This window comes from Ranitomeya imitator, chromosome 2 (genome assembly GCF_032444005.1).
Source record: "Ranitomeya imitator isolate aRanImi1 chromosome 2, aRanImi1.pri, whole genome shotgun sequence".
In the NCBI taxonomy this organism is placed as follows: Eukaryota; Metazoa; Chordata; class Amphibia; order Anura; family Dendrobatidae; genus Ranitomeya; species Ranitomeya imitator.
This window is the reverse complement of record NC_091283.1, coordinates 588,227,985-588,249,240: the sequence shown is the minus strand read 5'-3', so window position 1 is coordinate 588,249,240 and position 21,256 is coordinate 588,227,985. Positions and strand designations below refer to the sequence as shown.

Sequence of the window (21,256 nt, the reverse complement as noted above, 5' to 3'; positions counted from 1 at the left end):
TTGTACTGATCCGGAAGCGCTGTCCTGCCTGGGCAGTGGCCTCCGGGTATATCAGGTCGCTTCCTGCTAGAGGAAGCACCTGATTGTTATTGTGCTTCTCTGTGCTGTCTTCAGTTCCACTTTGGTTTCTGTATGTCAGGGCCCAGTACGCTTTCAGTGTGTGTGCTCTGCTCTGTCCCTGTACGCTTCCAGTGCGTGCGTGTTCTGCTCAGTCCCTGTATGCTTCCAGTGCGTGCTCTTTTCAGTCCCTGTACACTTCCAGTGTGTGCGTACTCTGCTCCATCCCTGTACACTTCCAGTGCGTGCTCTTTTCAGTCCCAGTATTCCTCCAGTGCATGCCCTGCTCCGTCCAGGATCCGGTACCCTCTGTGTGAACCCTGCCGTGTCCTGAGTCCCGGGTTTTCTCTGTGGCTGCTCTGCCCATGTGGTCCTCGGTGAGTTCCCTGATTCTCCTCGAGTCGCCCCTCTTGCACAAGCTATCGCGGTGTATCTCCCTCCTAGGCTTGTCCCTAACGGTCCCTGTATAGGGGTCGGTTTTACCTGGTCAGCTCGCCTGGGAACGGTCGTCACCATGATCCAGTGGGTCCACTCCAGGAATCATAACAACGCGTTGTTCCCGAGACACTGGATGGTGAATACTGCATTATATGGATATCCCACTGGTTTCAATACAGTATAATGCTCCATTTCTCTCTTAGCCATGCAGCAAGAAATGTATCACTTTCTTATAAATCCTACCAGAGGTATCAGCTGATTCCTAGGGGTCTCTACAGAAGAGCACCTTATGATCAGTTCATAGTCAACAAGCCCTTCTTAGTAGAATGGCTTGTCCAATCTCCTTTAATGTTTATAATATAAGATCCAAAAAGTCTTTTACATATAGCATTGGAGTTTGTGACTAGGTGCCTATGCTTTTTGCTATGACATTTCTTGCCGTTTTTTCAAAAAATGTGTCCCAATGTTTCACTTTTTTACTTACTGATCTAACATGTACTTATATTTCTAACATCTCAGTTGTAAATATTCACTATGGTATTTGCTCACATAATCAGCATACTGTATATATTCCGAGAGTGTCTAATAAATCATATTATTGTTAGCAGATTGTGTGATACCATAAAAATGTTTTCTATAAAATCTTATAACATCTTACAATGTGGTAATAATATATATTACCACAATGTGTTATAATACAGGTCCTTCTCAAAAAATTAGCATATAGTGTTAAATTTCATTATTTACCATAATGTAATGATTACAATTAAACTTTCATATATTATAGATTCATTATCCACCAACTGAAATTTGTCAGGTCTTTTATTGTTTTAATACTGATGATTTTGGCATACAACTCCTGATAACCCAAAAAACCTGTCTCAATAAATTAGCATATCAAGAAAAGGTTCTCTAAACGACCTATTGCCCTAATCTTCTGAATCAACTAATTAACTCTAAACACATGCAAAAGATACCTGAGGCTTTTATAAACTCCCTGCCTGGTTCATTACTCAAAACCCCCATCATGGGTAAGACTAGCGACCTGACAGATGTCAAGAAGGCCATCATTGACACCCTCAAGCAAGAGGGTAAGACCCAGAAAGAAATTTCTCAACAAATAGGCTGTTCCCAGAGTGCTGTATCAAGGCACCTCAATGGTAAGTCTGTTGGAAGGAAACAATGTGGCAGAAAACGCTGTACAACGAGAAGAGGAGACCGGACCCTGAGGAAGATTGTGGAGAAGGACCGATTCCAGACCTTGGGGAACCTGAGGAAGCAGTGGACTGAGTCTGGTGTGGAAACATCCAGAGCCACCGTGCACAGGCGTGTGCAGGAAATGGGCTACAGGTGCCGCATTCCCCAGGTAAAGCCACTTTTGAACCATAAACAGCGGCAGAGGCGCCTGACCTGGGCTACAGAGAAGCAGCACTGGACTGTTGCTAAGTGGTCCCAAGTACTTTTTTCTGATGAAAGCAAATTTTGCATGTCATTCGGAAATCAAGGTGCCAGAGTCTGGAGGAAGACTGGGGAGAAGGAAATGCCAAAATGCCTGAAGTCCAGTGTCAAGTACCCACAGTCAGTGATGGTGTGGGGTGCCATGTCAGCTGCTGGTGTTGGTCCACTGTGTTTCATCAAGGGCAGGGTCAATGCAGCTAGCTATCAGGAGATTTTGGAGCACTTCATGCTTCCATCGGCTGAAATGCTTTATGGAGATGAAGATTTCATTTTTCAGCACGACCTTGCACCTGCTCACAGTGCCAAAACCACTGGTAAATGGTTTACTGACCATGGTATTACTGTGCTCAATTGGCCTGCCAACTCTCCTGACCTGAACCCCATAGAGAATCTGTGGGATATTGTGAAGAGAAAGTTGAGAGACGCAAGACCCAACACTCTGGATGAGCTTAAGGCCGCTATTGAAGCATCCTGGGCCTCCATAACATCTCAGCAGTGTCACAGGCTGATTGCCTCCATGCCACGCCGCATTGAAGCAGTCATTTCTGCCAAAGGATTCCCAACCAAGTATTGAGTGCATAACTGAACATTATTATTTGATGGTTTTTTTGTTTGTTATTAAAAAACACTTTTATTTGATTGGATGGGTGAAATATGCTAATTTATTGAGACAGGTTTTTTGGGTTATCAGGAGTTGTATGCCAAAATCATCAGTATTAAAACAATAAAAGACCTGACAAATTTCAGTTGGTGGATAATGAATCTATAATATATGAAAGTTTAATTGTAATCATTACATTATGGTAAATAATGAAATTTAACACTATATGCTAATTTTTTGAGAAGGACCTGTATAATCTTATAACATCTTACAATGTGGAAATAATAAGCTGATGAACATTTACTGTTATTGATTGCCACCCATTTGCTCTTTTCTTCCGCGATATTTGGTCAGTTTGCAATATCATGGCCGCGCCACATCTTTGGTTATTCCTGGACATTTAATGCCACCATTTAAATGGCTCCCCATTAGTCTTGTTGTATTTCAGTCTTTGTGTTACCCTTTTCTGTGTAAATCCCATCTCTCATATTCATTGTCAGCATAGGATTCTTCCATTTCTTGTAACACAGACTCCTTATTCTCTCAACCCGTCGCTCTCGACATTCTCTCTGGATTCCCATATCCTGGCAGTAGCCTTCCTCTCTCTCTCATTCAGTCTTCTCTTTCATGTTTCCCACCTCCCTTCTTGCTCTCAACCCGCTCACTTTTTTCTATCCTGCAGGATAAAAAATAGAGTTTGCAGAGAGAGGAGAATCGGTGACAAGACAAAGATGGAAAAATCCATGGAACAGAGGTAGAGTGATAACAAGTAAAGAAACATAATAAATAATGAATGGTAAAAGTCAGCATCCAGAGTAGTACTAGGGTATAATACAGTCATATTATTCTTGCTTTTATTGTGGAGTTAATGCGTTCTGCATGAAGGGTTATCTGTGGTGGACATGTAAATCTGAGAGGCAGGAGGAGGGCCTGGGAATTATGTCTTGATATTTAGAACAAGGTTATATCCCTTGATACATCCAACTAGAACATGGTCCAAAATTAAACATTGTCAGCTGCCTAGTGGATGGATTCCAATATTAACATTTAATATCCTGGACAGTACATAATGCCGGTGGATAATGTGTCTCTAAATTGAGTGGGGCAGTAATAAAGCAAAGTATGGATACCTTCACTGACGGCAAAGCCAAGGGCCGAATAGTGATCAGGGTCGGACATTCCATTGGTCCAACCGATGCGGCCATAGAGTGGCCCAAGAGGTAAGGGGCCCACTTCTAGTTCCAAATAATGAGCTATTCGACAACAAAAGGCCCATAGACTTCTCGCACATGGATCCTCTTCTGTCCATGTCTGCTCCATGCCTCACTGCATATATGACTTAGAAGGAAGAGGTTTTTATGATCTGAGTCATAACTAAGCTTAACGGGGTTGTCTACTTTAAGGAAAGTGGGCCCCAAACTGTGTAAAATATCTAATACAATAATACCTTGACTATTAATCCGTTCCAGACCCCAAAAATTCACACCAATTTTGTTTGTTAGGTGTTTTTAAAATAAAAAAAATTAACTTTATTAATAACAAATCCAGTAATGTACAGTTTTAAAACCTACTAAGCGTGTAATATACTATTGTACTGTCCTTTTTTTCTATTTATTTTTCTTTTTTTCTTTTTTAGTTTTTTATACAGTAACTTCATTTAATCATCGTCACTTAATCATCTTCTTCACTGATTTTTGCCTTTTTTGCCACATTTTCTTCGCTTATATATATATATATCTATAATATAACGCTGGGAGCGTCACTCTGTCCGAAGCCTTTATAGACTGCGCAGGCGCAAGCTCCGGCGCAGTCTGGGCCTCAGAGTGACGCTCCCGGGAGATCGCGGTGTGCGTTCACACTGAACGCACACCGCGATCTCCAACAGAGAAGCAGGGACCGCCAGGAGGGTGAGTATCGGCCATATTCACCTGTCCTGCGTTCCACCGCTGAGCGCCGCCATCTTCCCGGTCTTCGGCCTGTGACCTTCAGTTCAGAGGGCGCGATGACGCGCTTAATGCGCGCCGGCGCCGCCCTCTGACTGAACAGTCACAGCCAGGAGACCGGGAAGATGGCGGCGCCCAGCGCTGGAATGCAGGACAGGTGAATATAGTAAGTGCTGGAGGGCCTGAGCTGGCGGCGATACCGGCACCTGACCCCCACAGCGTGCCGGTGTCCCCGCCTGCTCAGGACCCCAGCACTTGGCGCCGAGCGGGTCAGAGGCAGTATGGGGACGCAGGATGGAGCAGCACATAAGGATGGGGATGCAGGATGGAGCAGCACATAAGGATGGGGACGCAGGATGGAGCAGCACATAAGGATGGGGACGCAGGATGGAGCAGCACATAAGGATGGGGACGCAGGATGGAGCAGCACATAAGGATGGGGACGCAGGATGGAGCAGCACATAAGGATGGGGACGCAGGATGGAGCAGCACATAAGGATGGGGACGCAGGATGGAGCAGCACATAAGGATGGGGACGCAGGATGGAGCAGCACATAAGGATGGGGACGCAGGATGGGAGCAGCACATAACAGGATGGGGACGCAGGATGGAGCAGCACATGACAGGATGGGGACGCAGGATGGAGCAGCACATGACAGGATGGGGACGCAGGATGGAGCAGCACATGACAGGATGGGGACGCAGGATGGAGCAGCACATGACAGGATGGGGACGCAGGATGGAGCAGCACATGACAGGATGGGGACGCAGGATGGGAGCAGCACATGACAGGATGGGGACGCAGGATGGAGCAGCACATGACAGGATGGGGACGCAGGATGGGAGCAGCGCATCACAGGATGGGAGCAGCGCATCACAGGATGGGGACGCAGGATGGGAGCAGCGCATGACAGGATGGGGACGCAGGATGGAGCAGCGCATGACAGGATGGGGACGCAGGATGGGAGCAGCACATGACAGAATGGAGGCGCAGGATGGAGCAGCACATGACAGGATGGGGACGCAGGATGGGAGCAGCACATGACAGGATGGGGACGCAGGATGGGAGCAGTACATGACAGGATGGGGACGCAGGATGGAGCAGCGCATGACAGGATGGGGACGCAGGATGGAGCAGCACATGACAGGATGGGGATGCAGGATGGAGCAGCACATGACAGGATGGGGACGCAGGATGGAGCAGCACATGACAGGATGGGGACGCAGGATGGGAGCAGCGCATCACAGGATGGGAGCAGCGCATCACAGGATGTGGACTCAGGATGGAGACCATATACCAATATAAATGCTCGCCACCCGGGCGTAGAAGGGGTTCAATAGCTAGTATATATATATATATAAAGATAGATACATATGGAGTCAGCAGTGCACTATAAATCAGAATTTAATGTGCTCATAAATAAATAAAGCAAGGAGGCAAAGGGCCACATAAATAAATATAGCAAATGTTAAGCCAACACTAACACTCCAATGAGTCAGAGAGCGCACATAGGTATACTGTGCCTAGCTGCACATGTGAAACCACATGTGAAACCAAAAAATAACCATTCTCCTAAGTACAGCCCCATGTCAAATACATGGAGCATGCTGCCCCAGGAAAATAATTTGCAAGAAAAGTTCAGCTGACAGGGCAACTCCCTTTCTTAGGACCCATGGTCACTCGCTTGTAATTCCAATCTTGGCTTGCATCATAAAACAACAAATCAACCGAGCGAAGGCTCGTATCTCAGAAAATTCGTAAGTAGATGAACTCATTAGTCAAGATATTCCTGTATAACAAACTCGGGAGGGGGAGGTACTCACCCTTTCTGGGTCCAGCTCCAGCACCCCACTGCTGCTCCAGTCCCAGTATTGTGGTTGACGAGGTCACATCAAGTCAACAGCAGGCATCCTCCTACTCTAGACAGTTACTGAGCCCTGGATATTGGAAAATGGGAAATAAGTTCAAAATGAGGTGAAATTGTGAAAAAATATTAATTCCACAATTTTTTGGGGGGTTTAATTTTTACAGTGTTCATTGTGCTGGAAAAATAACCTAACAACATGACTCTGTAGGTCAGAATGATAATGGTGATAACAAACTTGTATAGTTTTTTTTTTATTAAAGGTATAAGGAAAAAAGTAGTACATTTGTGAAACTTTTTTTTGTTTGTGTTGACACATTTTGAGACCTGTAATATTTTCATTTTTTTTTATAAAGGAGCTGCGCGAGGGCTTTTTTATTGCATGGCGAGCTGACATTTTTATCGATGCCTTTTTGTGGTAGATACAATGTTTTGATGGATTTTCATTACATTTTTTAGCTAACTTGCAGAGACCCAGAAAAAGCAATTCTGACATGTCAATCTTTTTTGTCTTTTTGGTGTTTACTGATCTGGTAATTTTATTTTTTTGATAGATCAGACTTTTACAGATGCTGCAATATCACATGTTTATTTAATTTTTTTATTTCTTTATTTTTAACGGAGGAAAATAGGGATTATTCAATATCTTGATTTTTTAAAAACCTTGTTTTTACTTTATTTTTTAGTTCCCCTAGGGTGCTAAAACCATCGATCATCTGTATTGCTACAGTTGTGCTCAAAAGTTTTCATACCCCGGACGATTTTTTGCTTTCTTGGCCTTTTTTTTTTTAAGAGAATATGAATGATAACACCAAAATGTTTTCTCCACTCATGCTTAGTGGTTGGGTGAAGCCACTTCTAGTTCCAAATAATGAGCTATTCGACAACAAAAGGCCCATAGACTTCTCGCATATGGATCCTCTTCTGTCCATGTCTGCTCCATGCCTCACTGCATATATGACTTAGAAGGAAGAGGTTTTTATGATCTGAGTCATAACTAAGCTTAACGGGGTTGTCTACTTTAAGGAAAGTGGGCCCCAAACTGTGTAAAATATCTAATACAATAATACCTTGACTATTAATCCGTTCCAGACCCCAAAAATTCACACCAATTTTGTTTGTTAGGTGTTTTTAAAATAAAAAAAATTAACTTCATTAATAACAAATCCAGTAATGTACAGTTTTAAAACCTACTAAGCGTGTAATATACTATTGTACTGTCCTTTTTTTCTATTTATTTTTCTTTTTTTCTTTTTTAGTTTTTTATACAGTAACTTCATTTAATCATCGTCACTTAATCATCTTCTTCACTGATTTTTGCCTTTTTTGCCACATTTTCTTCGCTTATATATATATATATCTATAATATAACGCTGGGAGCGTCACTCTGTCCGAAGCCTTTATAGACTGCGCAGGCGCAAGCTCCGGCGCAGTCTGGGCCTCAGAGTGACGCTCCCGGGAGATCGCGGTGTGCGTTCACACTGAACGCACACCGCGATCTCCAACAGAGAAGCAGGGACCGCCAGGAGGGTGAGTATCGGCCATATTCACCTGTCCTGCGTTCCACCGCTGAGCGCCGCCATCTTCCCGGTCTTCGGCCTGTGACCTTCAGTTCAGAGGGCGCGATGACGCGCTTAATGCGCGCCGGCGCCGCCCTCTGACTGAACAGTCAGGCTATGTTCACACTTTGCAGATTCCACTGCGGATATTTCCGCAGCAGAATTCCAAAATCCGCAGTGAAAACCCATCGCGGTTTTTACTGCGGATTTATCGCGGTTTTTACTGCGTTTTCTTCTGCGGATTTTCATCTGCAGTTTTCTATTGGAGCAGGTGAAAATCCGCAGAAAAGAAGTGACATGCTGCGGAATGTAATCCGCAGCGTTTCCGCGCGGATTTTTCTGCAGCATGTGCACAGCGTTTTTTGTTTCCCATAGGTTTACATTGTAATGTAAACTCATGATAAACTGCTGCGGATCCGCAGCGGTCAAATCCGCTGCGGATCCGCAGCAAAATCCGCAAAGTGTGAATATAGCCTCACAGCCAGGAGACCGGGAAGATGGCGGCGCCCAGCGCTGGAATGCAGGACAGGTGAATATAGTAAGTGCTGGGGGGCCTGAGCTGGCGGCGATACCGGCACCTGACCCCCACAGCGTGCCGGTGTCCCCGCCTGCTCAGGACCCCAGCACTTGGCGCCGAGCGGGTCAGAGGCAGTATGGGGACGCAGGATGGAGCAGCACATAAGGATGGGGATGCAGGATGGAGCAGCACATAAGGATGGGGACGCAGGATGGAGCAGCACATAAGGATGGGGACGCAGGATGGAGCAGCACATAAGGATGGGGACGCAGGATGGAGCAGCACATAAGGATGGGGACGCAGGATGGAGCAGCACATAAGGATGGGGACGCAGGATGGAGCAGCACATAAGGATGGGGACGCAGGATGGAGCAGCACATAAGGATGGGGACGCAGGATGGAGAAGCACATAAGGATGGGGACGCAGGATGGGAGCAGCACATAACAGGATGGGGACGCAGGATGGAGCAGCACATGACAGGATGGGGACGCAGGATGGAGCAGCACATGACAGGATGGGGACGCAGGATGGAGCAGCACATGACAGGATGGGGACGCAGGATGGAGCAGCACATGACAGGATGGGGACGCAGGATGGAGCAGCACATGACAGGATGGGGACGCAGGATGGGAGCAGCACATGACAGGATGGGGACGCAGGATGGAGCAGCACATGACAGGATGGGGACGCAGGATGGGAGCAGCGCATCACAGGATGGGAGCAGCGCATCACAGGATGGGGACGCAGGATGGGAGCAGCGCATGACAGGATGGGGACGCAGGATGGAGCAGCGCATGACAGGATGGGGACGCAGGATGGGAGCAGCACATGACAGAATGGAGGCGCAGGATGGAGCAGCACATAACAGGATGGGGACGCAGGATGGGAGCAGCACATGACAGGATGGGGACGCAGGATGGGAGCAGTACATGACAGGATGGGGACGCAGGATGGAGCAGCGCATGACAGGATGGGGACGCAGGATGGAGCAGCACATGACAGGATGGGGACGCAGGATGGAGCAGCACATGACAGGATGGGGACGCAGGATGGAGCAGCACATGACAGGATGGGGACGCAGGATGGGAGCAGCGCATCACAGGATGGGAGCAGCGCATCACAGGATGGGGACGCAGGATGGAGACCATATACCAATATAAATGCTCGCCACCCGGGCGTAGAAGGGGTTAAATAGCTAGTATATATATATATATATAAAGATAGATACATATGGAGTCAGCAGTGCACTATAAATCAGAAATTAATGTGCTCATAAATAAATAAAGCAAGGAGGCAAAGGGCCACATAAATAAATATAGCAAATGTTAAGCCAACACTAACACTCCAATGAGTCAGAGAGCGCACATAGGTATACTGTGCCTAGCTGCACATGTGAAACCACATGTGAAACCAAAAAATAACCATTCTCCTAAGTACAGCCCCATGTCAAATACATGGAGCATGCTGCCCCAGGAAAATAATTTGCAAGAAAAGTTCAGCTGACAGGGCAACTCCCTTTCTTAGGACCCATGGTCACTCGCTTGTAATTCCAATCTTGGCTTGCATCATAAAACAACAAATCAACCGAGCGAAGGCTCGTATCTCAGAAAATTCGTAAGTAGATGAACTCATTAGTCAAGATATTCCTGTATAACAAACTCGGGAGGGGGAGGTACTCACCCTTTCTGGGTCCAGCTCCAGCACCCCACTGCTGCTCCAGTCCCAGTATTGTGGTTGACGAGGTCACATCAAGTCAACAGCAGGCATCCTCCTACTCTAGACAGTTACTGAGCCCTGGATATTGGAAAATGGGAAATAAGTTCAAAATGAGGTGAAATTGTGAAAAAATATTAATTCCACAATTTTTTGGGGGGTTTAATTTTTACAGTGTTCATTGTGCTGGAAAAATAACCTAACAACATGACTCTGTAGGTCAGAATGATAATGGTGATAACAAACTTGTATAGTTTTTTTTTTATTAAAGGTATAAGGAAAAAAGTAGTACATTTGTGAAACTTTTTTTTGTTTGTGTTGACACATTTTGAGACCTGTAATATTTTCATTTTTTTTTTATAAAGGAGCTGCGCGAGGGCTTTTTTATTGCATGGCGAGCTGACATTTTTATCGATGCCTTTTTGTGGTAGAAACAATGTTTTGATGGATTTTCATTACATTTTTTAGCTAACTTGCAGAGACCCAGAAAAAGCAATTCTGACATGTCAATCTTTTTTGTCTTTTTGGTGTTTACTGATCTGGTAATTTTATTTTTTTGATCAGACTTTTACAGATGCTGCAATATCACGTTTATTTAATTTTTTTATTTCTTTATTTTTAACGGAGGAAAATAGTTATTATTCAATATCTTGATTTTTTAAAAACCTTGTTTTTACTTTATTTTTTAGTTCCCCTAGGGTGCTAAAACCATCGATCATCTGTATTGCTACAGTTGTGCTCAAAAGTTTTCATACCCCGGATGATTTTTTGCTTTCTTGGCCTTTTTTTTTTTTTAAGAGAATATGAATGATAACACCAAAATGTTTTCTCCACTCATGCTTAGTGGTTGGGTGAAGCCATTTATTGTCAAACTACTACCCCAGTGTATATTAAAAGTGTACATAGGTTTGGAATTTAATGTAATATTACTCTGAAAAAAGAGTAAACTGTTAACGTAGGTATTTATTACTTCTTCATTTAAAGAAAATCTTTCACTTGCAATGTTTTCCCTATAATACCTACAGGTGATTCGCCAGTCACATTGTAGGGGCCTCACATACAATCCTACCAAGCTAAGATGTAGGTGTTCACACATGGTTAATTTGTGGTTTATTCTTAATATTTTTGCCATCAAGACAAAAAGCTAAGTTGAGCTCTTGTGAGGGAATATAGAGTCCATAGATGGCAGTGCACATGCTGTTGGTGTGCCCCTGAAAAATGTGTCAGAAAACGAATTACCAACTTACCATCCAAATCGTGGCCCGTTGAGGAAGACTGTTCAGCATTCAGGAGTATTGTTGCCTGATCATAAATCTAGAAAAATCAAGATGGCGTATTTGCTGCGGATTGGACGCTGCTTACAGCCGCAGCGTCCAATCCGCAGCGTCCAGATGTTACAGCATAGTGGAGGGGATTTTATGAAATCCCATATCCACAATGCGTACAAAGACGCAGGTGGCAGACCTGTGTATACGCACATGCGGCGCAAAATAAATAGCACCATTCTATGTATAGGATGCGGTGATTCCGCATGTGTTCAATGAACACATGCGGAATCACCGCGCATACAAAAGCCGGCAGCGCTTTGGACTGGGAGGGTATCCGGTGCGTCCAACGTGCTCGGAATACGCCACGTGGAAACATACCCTAATGCGTACATTTCTAACAGTAATGAAATGACAGAGAAGAAATGGTGGCCAGGTTACGAGGATCATAGACACTGACAGAGAGATAGCTGTATATCTAGAGGGAGAGTGGCACATATAACAGTATCAGAGTGAGGAGGCAGCAGTATGGGAGATGGCTGTGTATTGATAAAGAATTTGGAGATAGCAGGGCAACTCTATGGGAAAGGTTAAACTGAAAAGATTAATATCCTGATTAAGACTGTAGGATTGTGTGTCTATGATCCGCTGTACTGGGGATGGCTCCTCTCCCTCCCATCCACCTTTATGTTGTATAAAACATGAGTGGGGGTGAGGAGAGAGAAACTGTAATTTCTAACAGTGTTCTTATCTCTAATCCTGAGCCAAGGGATAGAGGGATAGTCACAAGGACAGTGATACTGTAGGACACATGCAGAGACTGTTAGAGATAGGTAAGATGAAGAAGAGGGGGTGAGGAATGCCCTGTTTTGGGTATTAGTGAAGTGAGTGTAAAAAGAGTTACTGGCAAGAAACATAATAACTGAGCGTGTGCCACATTGTAGTCAGTAGAAAGATGCCAGTTCTAATGAGTCGAATGAAAGTTAAGTCTCAGAGGAAGGAATCAGTGATGATATTATAGTCAAGCAGAAGGACCGCGGAATAAATGAAAGTATTATTATTGTAAATCATGAGGAAATGGTTCTAGGAAAAGCCACCAAATGGTATCTGACAGGAGAACACTAATCAATCTTAGACCAGAAGCAAAATAATCTAAATGCTGATTACAATCATGCATGTTTGACCTATATTAACAGGAACACCTATTTTTCAGGGCTTCAAAAATCAAAATTGGCAACCTGTGACGAGATGATCTGCAGGTGCCGACGGCAATGAAGGGTTTGGGGGACACCCGTAGCCGGCACCTGTCCGGAAATCTGGACTCTCATTCAGACACCCTGTATGTTCCACAAGAAAGGACACCTTACCTAATCAGTTCTACTGAGGCTTACCCACCAGAACCTCGATACCCAGACAACTCGCTACACCCTGACTGCCTGTATCCCCTCAACAACCAGCTCTCAAACAGTAGCACCTTTCCTCGTATCCACTTTAATTCCCATTATGAACCTCCTGAGGAGACGCTACCATATCCAACCCCACATGCACCTCCTGCCAAAATCAACCGCCTTCCTGCCAGCCTTCTGGACCAGTTTGAAAAACAGTTGCCAATTCACAGAGACGGCTTCAGTACACTTCAGTTCCAGAGGCAAGCCCCAGATGGAAAGGACCGTAGTGAAAGCCCGGGGCGAATCCGACATCTAGTCCATTCTGTGCAAAAACTGTTTGCAAAGTCACAATCCCTTGAGGGCGGTGGAAGGGCAAGTGTTAATGGCAAGAAAGGGGTATCAGAAGACGCTAAAGGAACAAAACGTAGTAAAAGTAAAGAACGAGGAAAAGGTGATGGTAAGGGCCAGGCTCGAGGTGGTGGAGTTTCTGGATGGTGGAGTTCGGATGACAATTTAGACAGTGACACAGGCAGTTACCGCAACCCAGCAGGAATGATGACTCTTGGAAGGCGTCCTGATCATGGAACCCGACATTTCTTGAGCGGATATAATACTATCAGTGAGAGCATGTTGAAGGCATCCAAAAGCAATAATGACCTCAAGTTCACACCCTTCCAGCCCCCATCACTTACCTTGTCCCCACTGCCTACACCTCGAGAGGTGATCCCCATTAGCTCAACATCATCACTCAAAAGAGGTTCTTGGTCAACGCTAACACTAAGTCATGCCCGAGAGGTGTGCCAGAAGGCATCAGCCACCATAGACAAGGCACTGCTCAAGTCCAAGTCTTGTCACCAGGATCTTAGCTACCAGTATCTGCAGGTAGGTTATGAGGGTTGAACATAAATCGTAAACACTATGCCAAAATCTGATTACTACTGCATGCTTGAATGTTTTGCTTCTTAGGAAAATTTTTCAAAGTCAATGAGTTTGGATAGCATGAAACCCTATTAATTTATTCACTTTTCCATTACCACGCTGGGCCAATTTTTCGACTGTAAATTACACACTGCTGCCCACAAATCAGTTAGGTTTTGTTTTTGTTCATTCTGAACTTAGCTCCATAGCTGTCTGATGGCCCCTTATCTTCTCAACCTGTACTGTACTATACACATAACATAAATCGAATAGCCATAGAAGATATTTTTTACTTTTAGGCAGCAACACATTTTGTTAACAATTTATTTGGTAACCTTAGTGCAGAAACCCAGCAACTAAAAGTTAATATTTTCATATTTTATCCAATTTCTAGATATATTTGTCTTTTAACTATAATTTACAGGTGCCGAGTGGAGAGTGGGCAGGGGCACCATGTAAAGATGATGACATCCCATGTCGACGGATGCGTAGTGGAAGCTATATTAAAGCAATGGGTGATGCAGACAGCGAAGACTCAGAAGGAAGTCCTCAACCGTCCCCCAAAACTGCAGCAAGGAGGCAGAGCTACCTCAAGGCCACACAACAGTCACTAAGTGAACAGAGCACCACACAAAGGTAACAAGAAAAGGATTTCTCTATTTTTACCAATGACAAAAATGTAAACACCGTAAAGAGGAAACTGATCTTACAGAGATGACTTTTGACTGTGAATATAGTGCCTCCCTGTGGTGGCCACATAGTAATACTAATACATTCATCAATAGTTTCATATTTAGATGTATTATTATTGTATATACAGTATGCTAAAATTTAATGTGGCACTGTATATTTCAGATATTCAAGGCTGTGGCAAAATATACCTAGGGAAATGAGGAAGCAAAAACCTGTGGGACTCGGTTAATTCAGCACCACAATCACAGACAGTAAAAAAGATCTTGATTTATACAACACTCCAGTTCTTCTGTAGGGATAGCCTGCACGGCCACTTACATGCTGCCTTTACAGAGACACACAATGTCTCTGTTGTTCTGTAATGGTGCTTGAAATGCGTCCTCCAGAATACGATTTTTTTTTCTCCTGCACTATGACATCCCCATAATTGATTCCTCCCCCCACTTAAGTTAGGGCCATCACATTTTTATTGAACCGCAGGTTATATCCCAGGTGCCAACACAATGCCTAAATCCCTAGAGGTCAACTACAGTTTATCGTAATTAGTTCAGTATTATTTCAGAAATGTCATTTCTGGTGAATACCTCTTGTTACCCTTCTAATTTTAAATGTACTAATTTTTTTTTTTCCATCTCTGAAAGCCCTGTCCAACATAATGTGTCCTTGAACCTGTGAGCATGTAAACTGTTCTTTTTGATTATATTATACTAATACTCCAAATACTCCTTTGTTCAAAGACAATAGTGAACATTGAACAACAGCTGAAAAAAAAGCAGAACAAGATTTATGTTCTTCATTTTTTTTTCATTTCTGATTGCTTGTCCCAAGGTTATGTACCTGAACATATGAACACAGTATAAGGCTACGTTCAGACTAGCGTTGCGCGCCGCTGCGTCGGCGACGCAACGCACGACGCACACAAAAACGCGGCAAAACGCACGCAAAAACGCTGCGTTTTGCGACGCGTGCGTCGTTTTTTGCCGAAAATCGGACGCAAGAAAAATGCAACTTGCTGCGTTTTCTTGGTCCGACGCTAGCGGCAAAAAAGACGCAAGTGTTGCAAAACGCAACACACAAAAACGCATGCGTCCCCCATGTTAAACATAGGGGCGCATGACGCGTGCGTCGCCGCTGCGTCGCCCGACGCTAAGGCGACGCACACTAGCAGAACGCTAGTGTGAACGTAGCCTAATACAGCCACAATACATTACTAAATTCACTTTAAGTGACAAGGGTGAATTCATATCCTGCAAATTTGCTATAAAAATTTCCAAGCCTGTATTATTATTCTGAATCAAACCTGCAGAAATCCATAAGCTTGCTGTCGATAATTTGCAACTTTTTGAGTTTCAGTCATAAATTTTCAGCAACAAATCTAAATTTAGGAAAATAGAAAAAATTAGAGTCCGGCTCATCAACAGGACTGGATTTTCCTTTTATTTTTATTTTTCAAAAGAAATTATAATGCATACAAAAGAAAAATGTACATGGTCGACGTGACCCAGTCGACGCGTTTCGACTGCACTAGTAACACTGCGTAGTGCAGTTGAAACGCGTCGACTTGGTCATGTCGACCATGTACATTTTTCTTTTCTACGCACTATAATTTCTTTTGAAAAATAAAAATAAAATCCAGTACTGTTGAGCCGGACTCCAATTTTTTTTTTTTTCCATGATATGAGGCCAGGGCGAGGCCGGAATCTGGGCCCGAGGTGGATGAGCATAGAGCAACTGGGTGAGCTAGAATCAAGTTTCTATAAATCTAAATTTACCCTGAGATACTTTAAATATATTTGCCCACACATAAGTAACATATCAGCCAAGTTATTATGGCTGGACATTCCTATTTTGTCTGTACATGCATATAATTGTTTGTACAGGTAAACGAGGTGCCTTCAGGTATCTTGAAATTGTACCCAAGGATGAGCCAGACTTGTGCAAATCCACAATTCTCTTCCTGATATCTTGGCTGATTTCTTTCCCATGACTTTCCCATGATGTTACACAAAGAAGCAGTGTGTTTCAGGTGTGCATTAAAATACATCGGCAGGTGTGTCCCTAATTGACTCAGAAGCTTCCAAATGCATGACATCATCATATGGGCAGTCCAGAATTGTTTAAAGGCATAGTAAACTTACTGTATGTAAACTTTTGACTTTGCAGTAAGTAATAAAAATGGCTTAAAATATTCTCTCTCTCATTATTCTGGCATTTGGCAAATATTAATAATTATGGTAATCCTAATTGACCTAAAACGGGGAAGGTTTATTTTGATTTCATGTCAGATATTGAGAAAAACATGCATATGTGTCTTTATATATAGTATATGTAAACTTCTGGTTTCAAGCTTTCTGAAGGTAAAACTGCCTGACTTCCCACAACCATGAAGACGGGGGTCCCAAAGTTCCTTTTGTGAATGGAGCAGTAGTGAGCTCACCATCTATTGGAGTGGTGGCACACATGTCTCACGATACAGCGGATTTTGAGCCCCCACTTTTGGGATCATTGGAAGTCTCAACAGCGATTCTCATCTCTCCACTTAAATAAATATATCCGCTGTGTAAACTTCCATTAGGTGACTGGAAAAATAACTGAGTTCACCCTGCTTGAGTGACTTGGGCTCATTGACTAAGATAACATCTATAAACATGAGCGTCATAATTAGTTGCAGAGCAAGAGCATAACTATAGTGGGGGTAGGAGTGCAGTTGTCAGACCAGTCAATCTAGGAAAGTAAGGCGAGGAGAAGGCACCTCTTGGACTAGTCATCCTTGTCACATCACCCTTGGACGGCTTTCAAAAGTTTGTTTGATCTAAAATGCTGTAGTAATTCAAAGAAAAACATACATGGCTTCACATATGTGTGAAGCTATCCAAATTTAACAAAAGTATGGGGTACCAGGCCTCAAAGACATAGAAAGAAGTTGTGGAGAAAAGTGCAGACAGTAATGTGACCCTATTTAAAAAAGAAAGGAAAAAGGTGTTGCTCACCTAGGGGATTGTCTGATGCCCCTGTTTGAAAGTCCATCTGCTGCAGCCTCGTGGTTGGGGAACCTACAGCTAAAACTTCTCAATACATGGAATAAAAGTAATTTGAAGATAGGTTGCGCAGATGGAAAAGAGTCTCTTTCAATACCATGTTCAAACACAAATGCACCGATGCATGTGAATGTGGACATGCTATTGCAAGAGACTCTTCCATTTACGAGCCTATCTTAAAAGTGCTTTTAATCCCTATATGGAAAGCCTCCAAGACACTCACTGTCCCAGCCTTGAATGTAATACAGAAAGAGAGGCAGCATTCAAATAAAAATATTGTGCAAGAAGGTGGACTTTTATTAGCACATGTGGAAACGTTTCAGTCCAAACAAAGAACCTTTCTCAAGACTTGATAAAAGTTGGGTTTTTGGACCGAAACATTGTCACATAGGCTTAAAAAAGTACAACTTCTTGCACAATATCTTTATAGGAGTACTTCCTCTTTATCTGTGATATACACAAGTGCTTCTCACTTAGAATTAGAATATCATCAAAAAGTTAATTTATTTCATTTCAATACAAAAAGTGAAACTCATGTATTATATAGAGTCATTACAAACAGAGTGATCTATTTCAAGTGTTTATTTCTGTTAATGTTGATGATTATGGCTTACAGCCAATGAAAACCTAAAAGTCATTATCTGAGTTAATTAGAATACTTTATAACACCAGCTTAAAAAATGATTTTAAAATCTGAAATATTGGACTCCTGAAATGTATGTTCGGTAAATGCACTCAATACATCGTTGGGTCTCCTTTTGCATCAATTACTGCCTGAGTGCAGCATGGCATGGAGGCGATAAGCCTGTGGCACTGCTGAGGTGTTATGGAAGCCCAGGTTGCTATGATGCTATGATAGCAGCCTTCATTGTTGGGTTTGGTGCCTCTCATCTTCCTCTTGACAATACCGCATAGATTCTCTATAGGGTTAAGGTCAGGTGAGTTTGCTGGCCAATCAAGCACAGTGATACTGTTGTTTTCAAACCAGGTATTGGTACTTTTGGCAGTGTGGACAGGTGCCAATTCCTGCTGAAGAATTAAACTTCCATCTCCAAAAAGCTTGTTGGCAGAGGGAAGCATGAAGTGCTCTAAAATTTCCTGGTAGAGAGCTGCACTGACTTTGGCCTTGATAAAATACAGTGGACCTACACTAGCAGATGACATGGCTCCTCAAACCATAACTGATTGTGGAAACTTCATACTAGACCTCAAGCAGCTTGGATTGTGGCCTCTCCACTCTTCCTCCAGACTCTAGGACCTTGATTTCCAAATGAAATGCAAAATTTACTTTCATCTGAAAACAATACCTTGGACCACTGAGCAACAGTCCAGTTCCTTTTCTCATGGGCCAAGGTAAGACGCTTCTGGCATTGTCTATGCGACACTTGTAGCCCATGTCCTGGATACGTCTGTGTGTGGTTCAAGCAATGACCCCAGCAGCAGTCCACTCCTTGTGAATCTCCCCCAAATTTTTGAATTGCCTTTTCTTGACAATCCTTTCAAGGCTGCGGTTATCCTGGTTGCTTGTGCATCTTTTTCCACCACACTTTTTCCTTACACTCAACTTTCCATTAATATGCTTGGATACAGCACTCTGAACAGCCAGCTTCTTTAGCCGTTACTTTCTGTGGCTTACCCTCCTTGTGGAATGTGTCAATGACTGCCTTCTGGACATCTGTCAAGTCAGCAGTCTTCCTCATGATTGTGGAGCTTACTGAAACAGACTAAGAGACTTTTTAAAAGCATAGGTAGCCTTTGCAGGTGTTTTCTGAAAATTATTCTAATTTACTGAGATAATGACTTATGGGTTTTCATTGGTGTAAACAATAATCATCCACATTAACAGAAATAAACACTTGAAATAGATCACTCTGTTTGTAATGACTCTATATAATACATAAGTTTCACTTTTTTTATTGAAGAACTGAAATAAATTAACTTTTTCATGATATTTTAATTTAGTGAGAAGCACTTGTATATTGTGACAAAGTCACTGGCAAATTGGAGGGGAGATACGTTTCACTGAGGCTACTAGCATCAGTGATTTGAAACCCAGACATTTGCTCCTGCAAGCTATGTGTTGAGAGGGGTTAATGGGCCATTTTGAGGGCTCTGCTTTTGTGGACAACCATAGAGTGGGTGGGAGGTTGTCAACCTTTTCTCCACCCCAGGGTGTGGTCTGGGTTTAAATAGTCAGCCTCCTGAGGCATTCAGTGTTCAGTGTGTCTGGGGAGGCTAACTTCAGAGAAGTGGACATGTTTGTGCTAACCTGAACCATGTGTTTTGCTAATCCTGAGTGGGCGGATCCCCGCTACCACAAGGACTGTGCTTTGTGCTACCAGCTTGTTTTATTTTCCTGTTTTGCCCAAAGGGTCGTGTTTATTTTTACTTTACCATGGTTTATGCTGAATATATAATACACCAGTGAAGATCTTAAAGTGACAGTGTTCCCGTTGTACATCTGAGTGAGCCAATCTACTATATATATATATATATACAGTATATATATATATATATATATATATATACAGTACATATATACAGTATATATACACAAAGTTGAAGTCATAAGTTAACGTACGCTTAGGGTCTTGGGATGAAGTCATTAAAATTAATATTTACTCTCTATATTTATCCTGTCAATAAATGATAGGTTAAATAAATAATTTTGGATATGTACTTTAAGTGTGAAAAGCAAATGTTTCAGCAAATATTATATAAGCCAATTATATATAATTTGCTATATTAAAATTACAATTTGACTGACCATTTAAATATTTCAAACAATGCTATGGTATTAGATGCTGCTGATAGGCTAATTGACATATTTTAAGTTAATTGGAAGTGTACATGTGACAGTATTTTAAGGCCTATCTTCAATGCATATTCCCTCTTTGTTTGATGTCATCGGAAAATCAAAACTAATCAGCCAGGAAATCATAAAAGTAATTGTGGACCTGTGGACATCCATAAGTCTGGTACATCCTCAGGAACAATTTCCCAACTCCTAATTGTTCCAAATGTATCTGTTTAAATGATAATCTGCAAGTTCAAACACCATGGGATCATTCAGACATCATACTGTTCAGTAAGTAGACACATTCTGCTGCCTAAAGATGAATGTATTATTAATGTGAAAAATGCAAATCAATTCAAGAACAGCAAAAGAACCTGTGAAAATGATGCCAGAAACCAGTACAAAAGTATCTATGTCAACAGTAAAACATGCCGAATACTGACATGATCTGAAAGCAAGATGCCATTGCTTCGAACCCACCATAAAAATCAGGTTACAGTGTACAACTGTTCATGAGGTCAAAGATCATACTTTAGTTTGAATAAATGAAAATGGAATTGCTTGGCCATAATGATCATCATCATGTATAGAGGTAAAAAGGGGAGGCTCATAAGAACACCATCCCAACCATGAAGCAAGGGGATGAAAGCATCATGTTGTAGGTGTGCTTTGTTCCAAAAGAGGCTGGAGCAACTTCAAAATATAGTTGACATTATGAGGAAGGATATATCTGTGGAAATATTGAAACATCTTAAGACTTCAGCCTGAAAGTTAAAGTTTGGGAATAAATGAGTCTTTCAAATGGACAAGCATATATCCAAAGTTGTGGAAAAATGGCTCAAGGACAATAAAGGGAAGGTAATCGATTGACCATCACACAAAGCCCTGACCTCAATCCAATGAAAAAATTATGGCCAGAACTAGAAAATCTGTGGAGCAAAAAGACTTACTAACCTGGCTTGGCTACACCAGTTCTGTCGGGAGAAATTGGCCAAAATTCCAGCT

The 21,256-nt window shown here is 42.8% G+C and overlaps 1 protein-coding gene across 1 annotated transcript in view; it reads left to right on the top strand.

Annotated features, from left to right (window-relative positions):
* DLGAP4 (DLG associated protein 4) overlaps window positions 1-21,256 on the top strand; it is a 300,448-nt gene that overhangs the window by 80,505 nt on the left and 198,687 nt on the right. Inside the window, exons 2-4 of the mRNA XM_069752301.1 lie at window positions 3,237-3,308; window positions 12,631-13,687; window positions 14,148-14,359. Of these exons, the coding sequence (XP_069608402.1) occupies window positions 12,689-13,687; window positions 14,148-14,359 (1,211 nt within the window). The 5' untranslated portion in view covers window positions 3,237-3,308; window positions 12,631-12,688. The remainder of the gene's footprint in view (window positions 1-3,236; window positions 3,309-12,630; window positions 13,688-14,147; window positions 14,360-21,256) is intronic.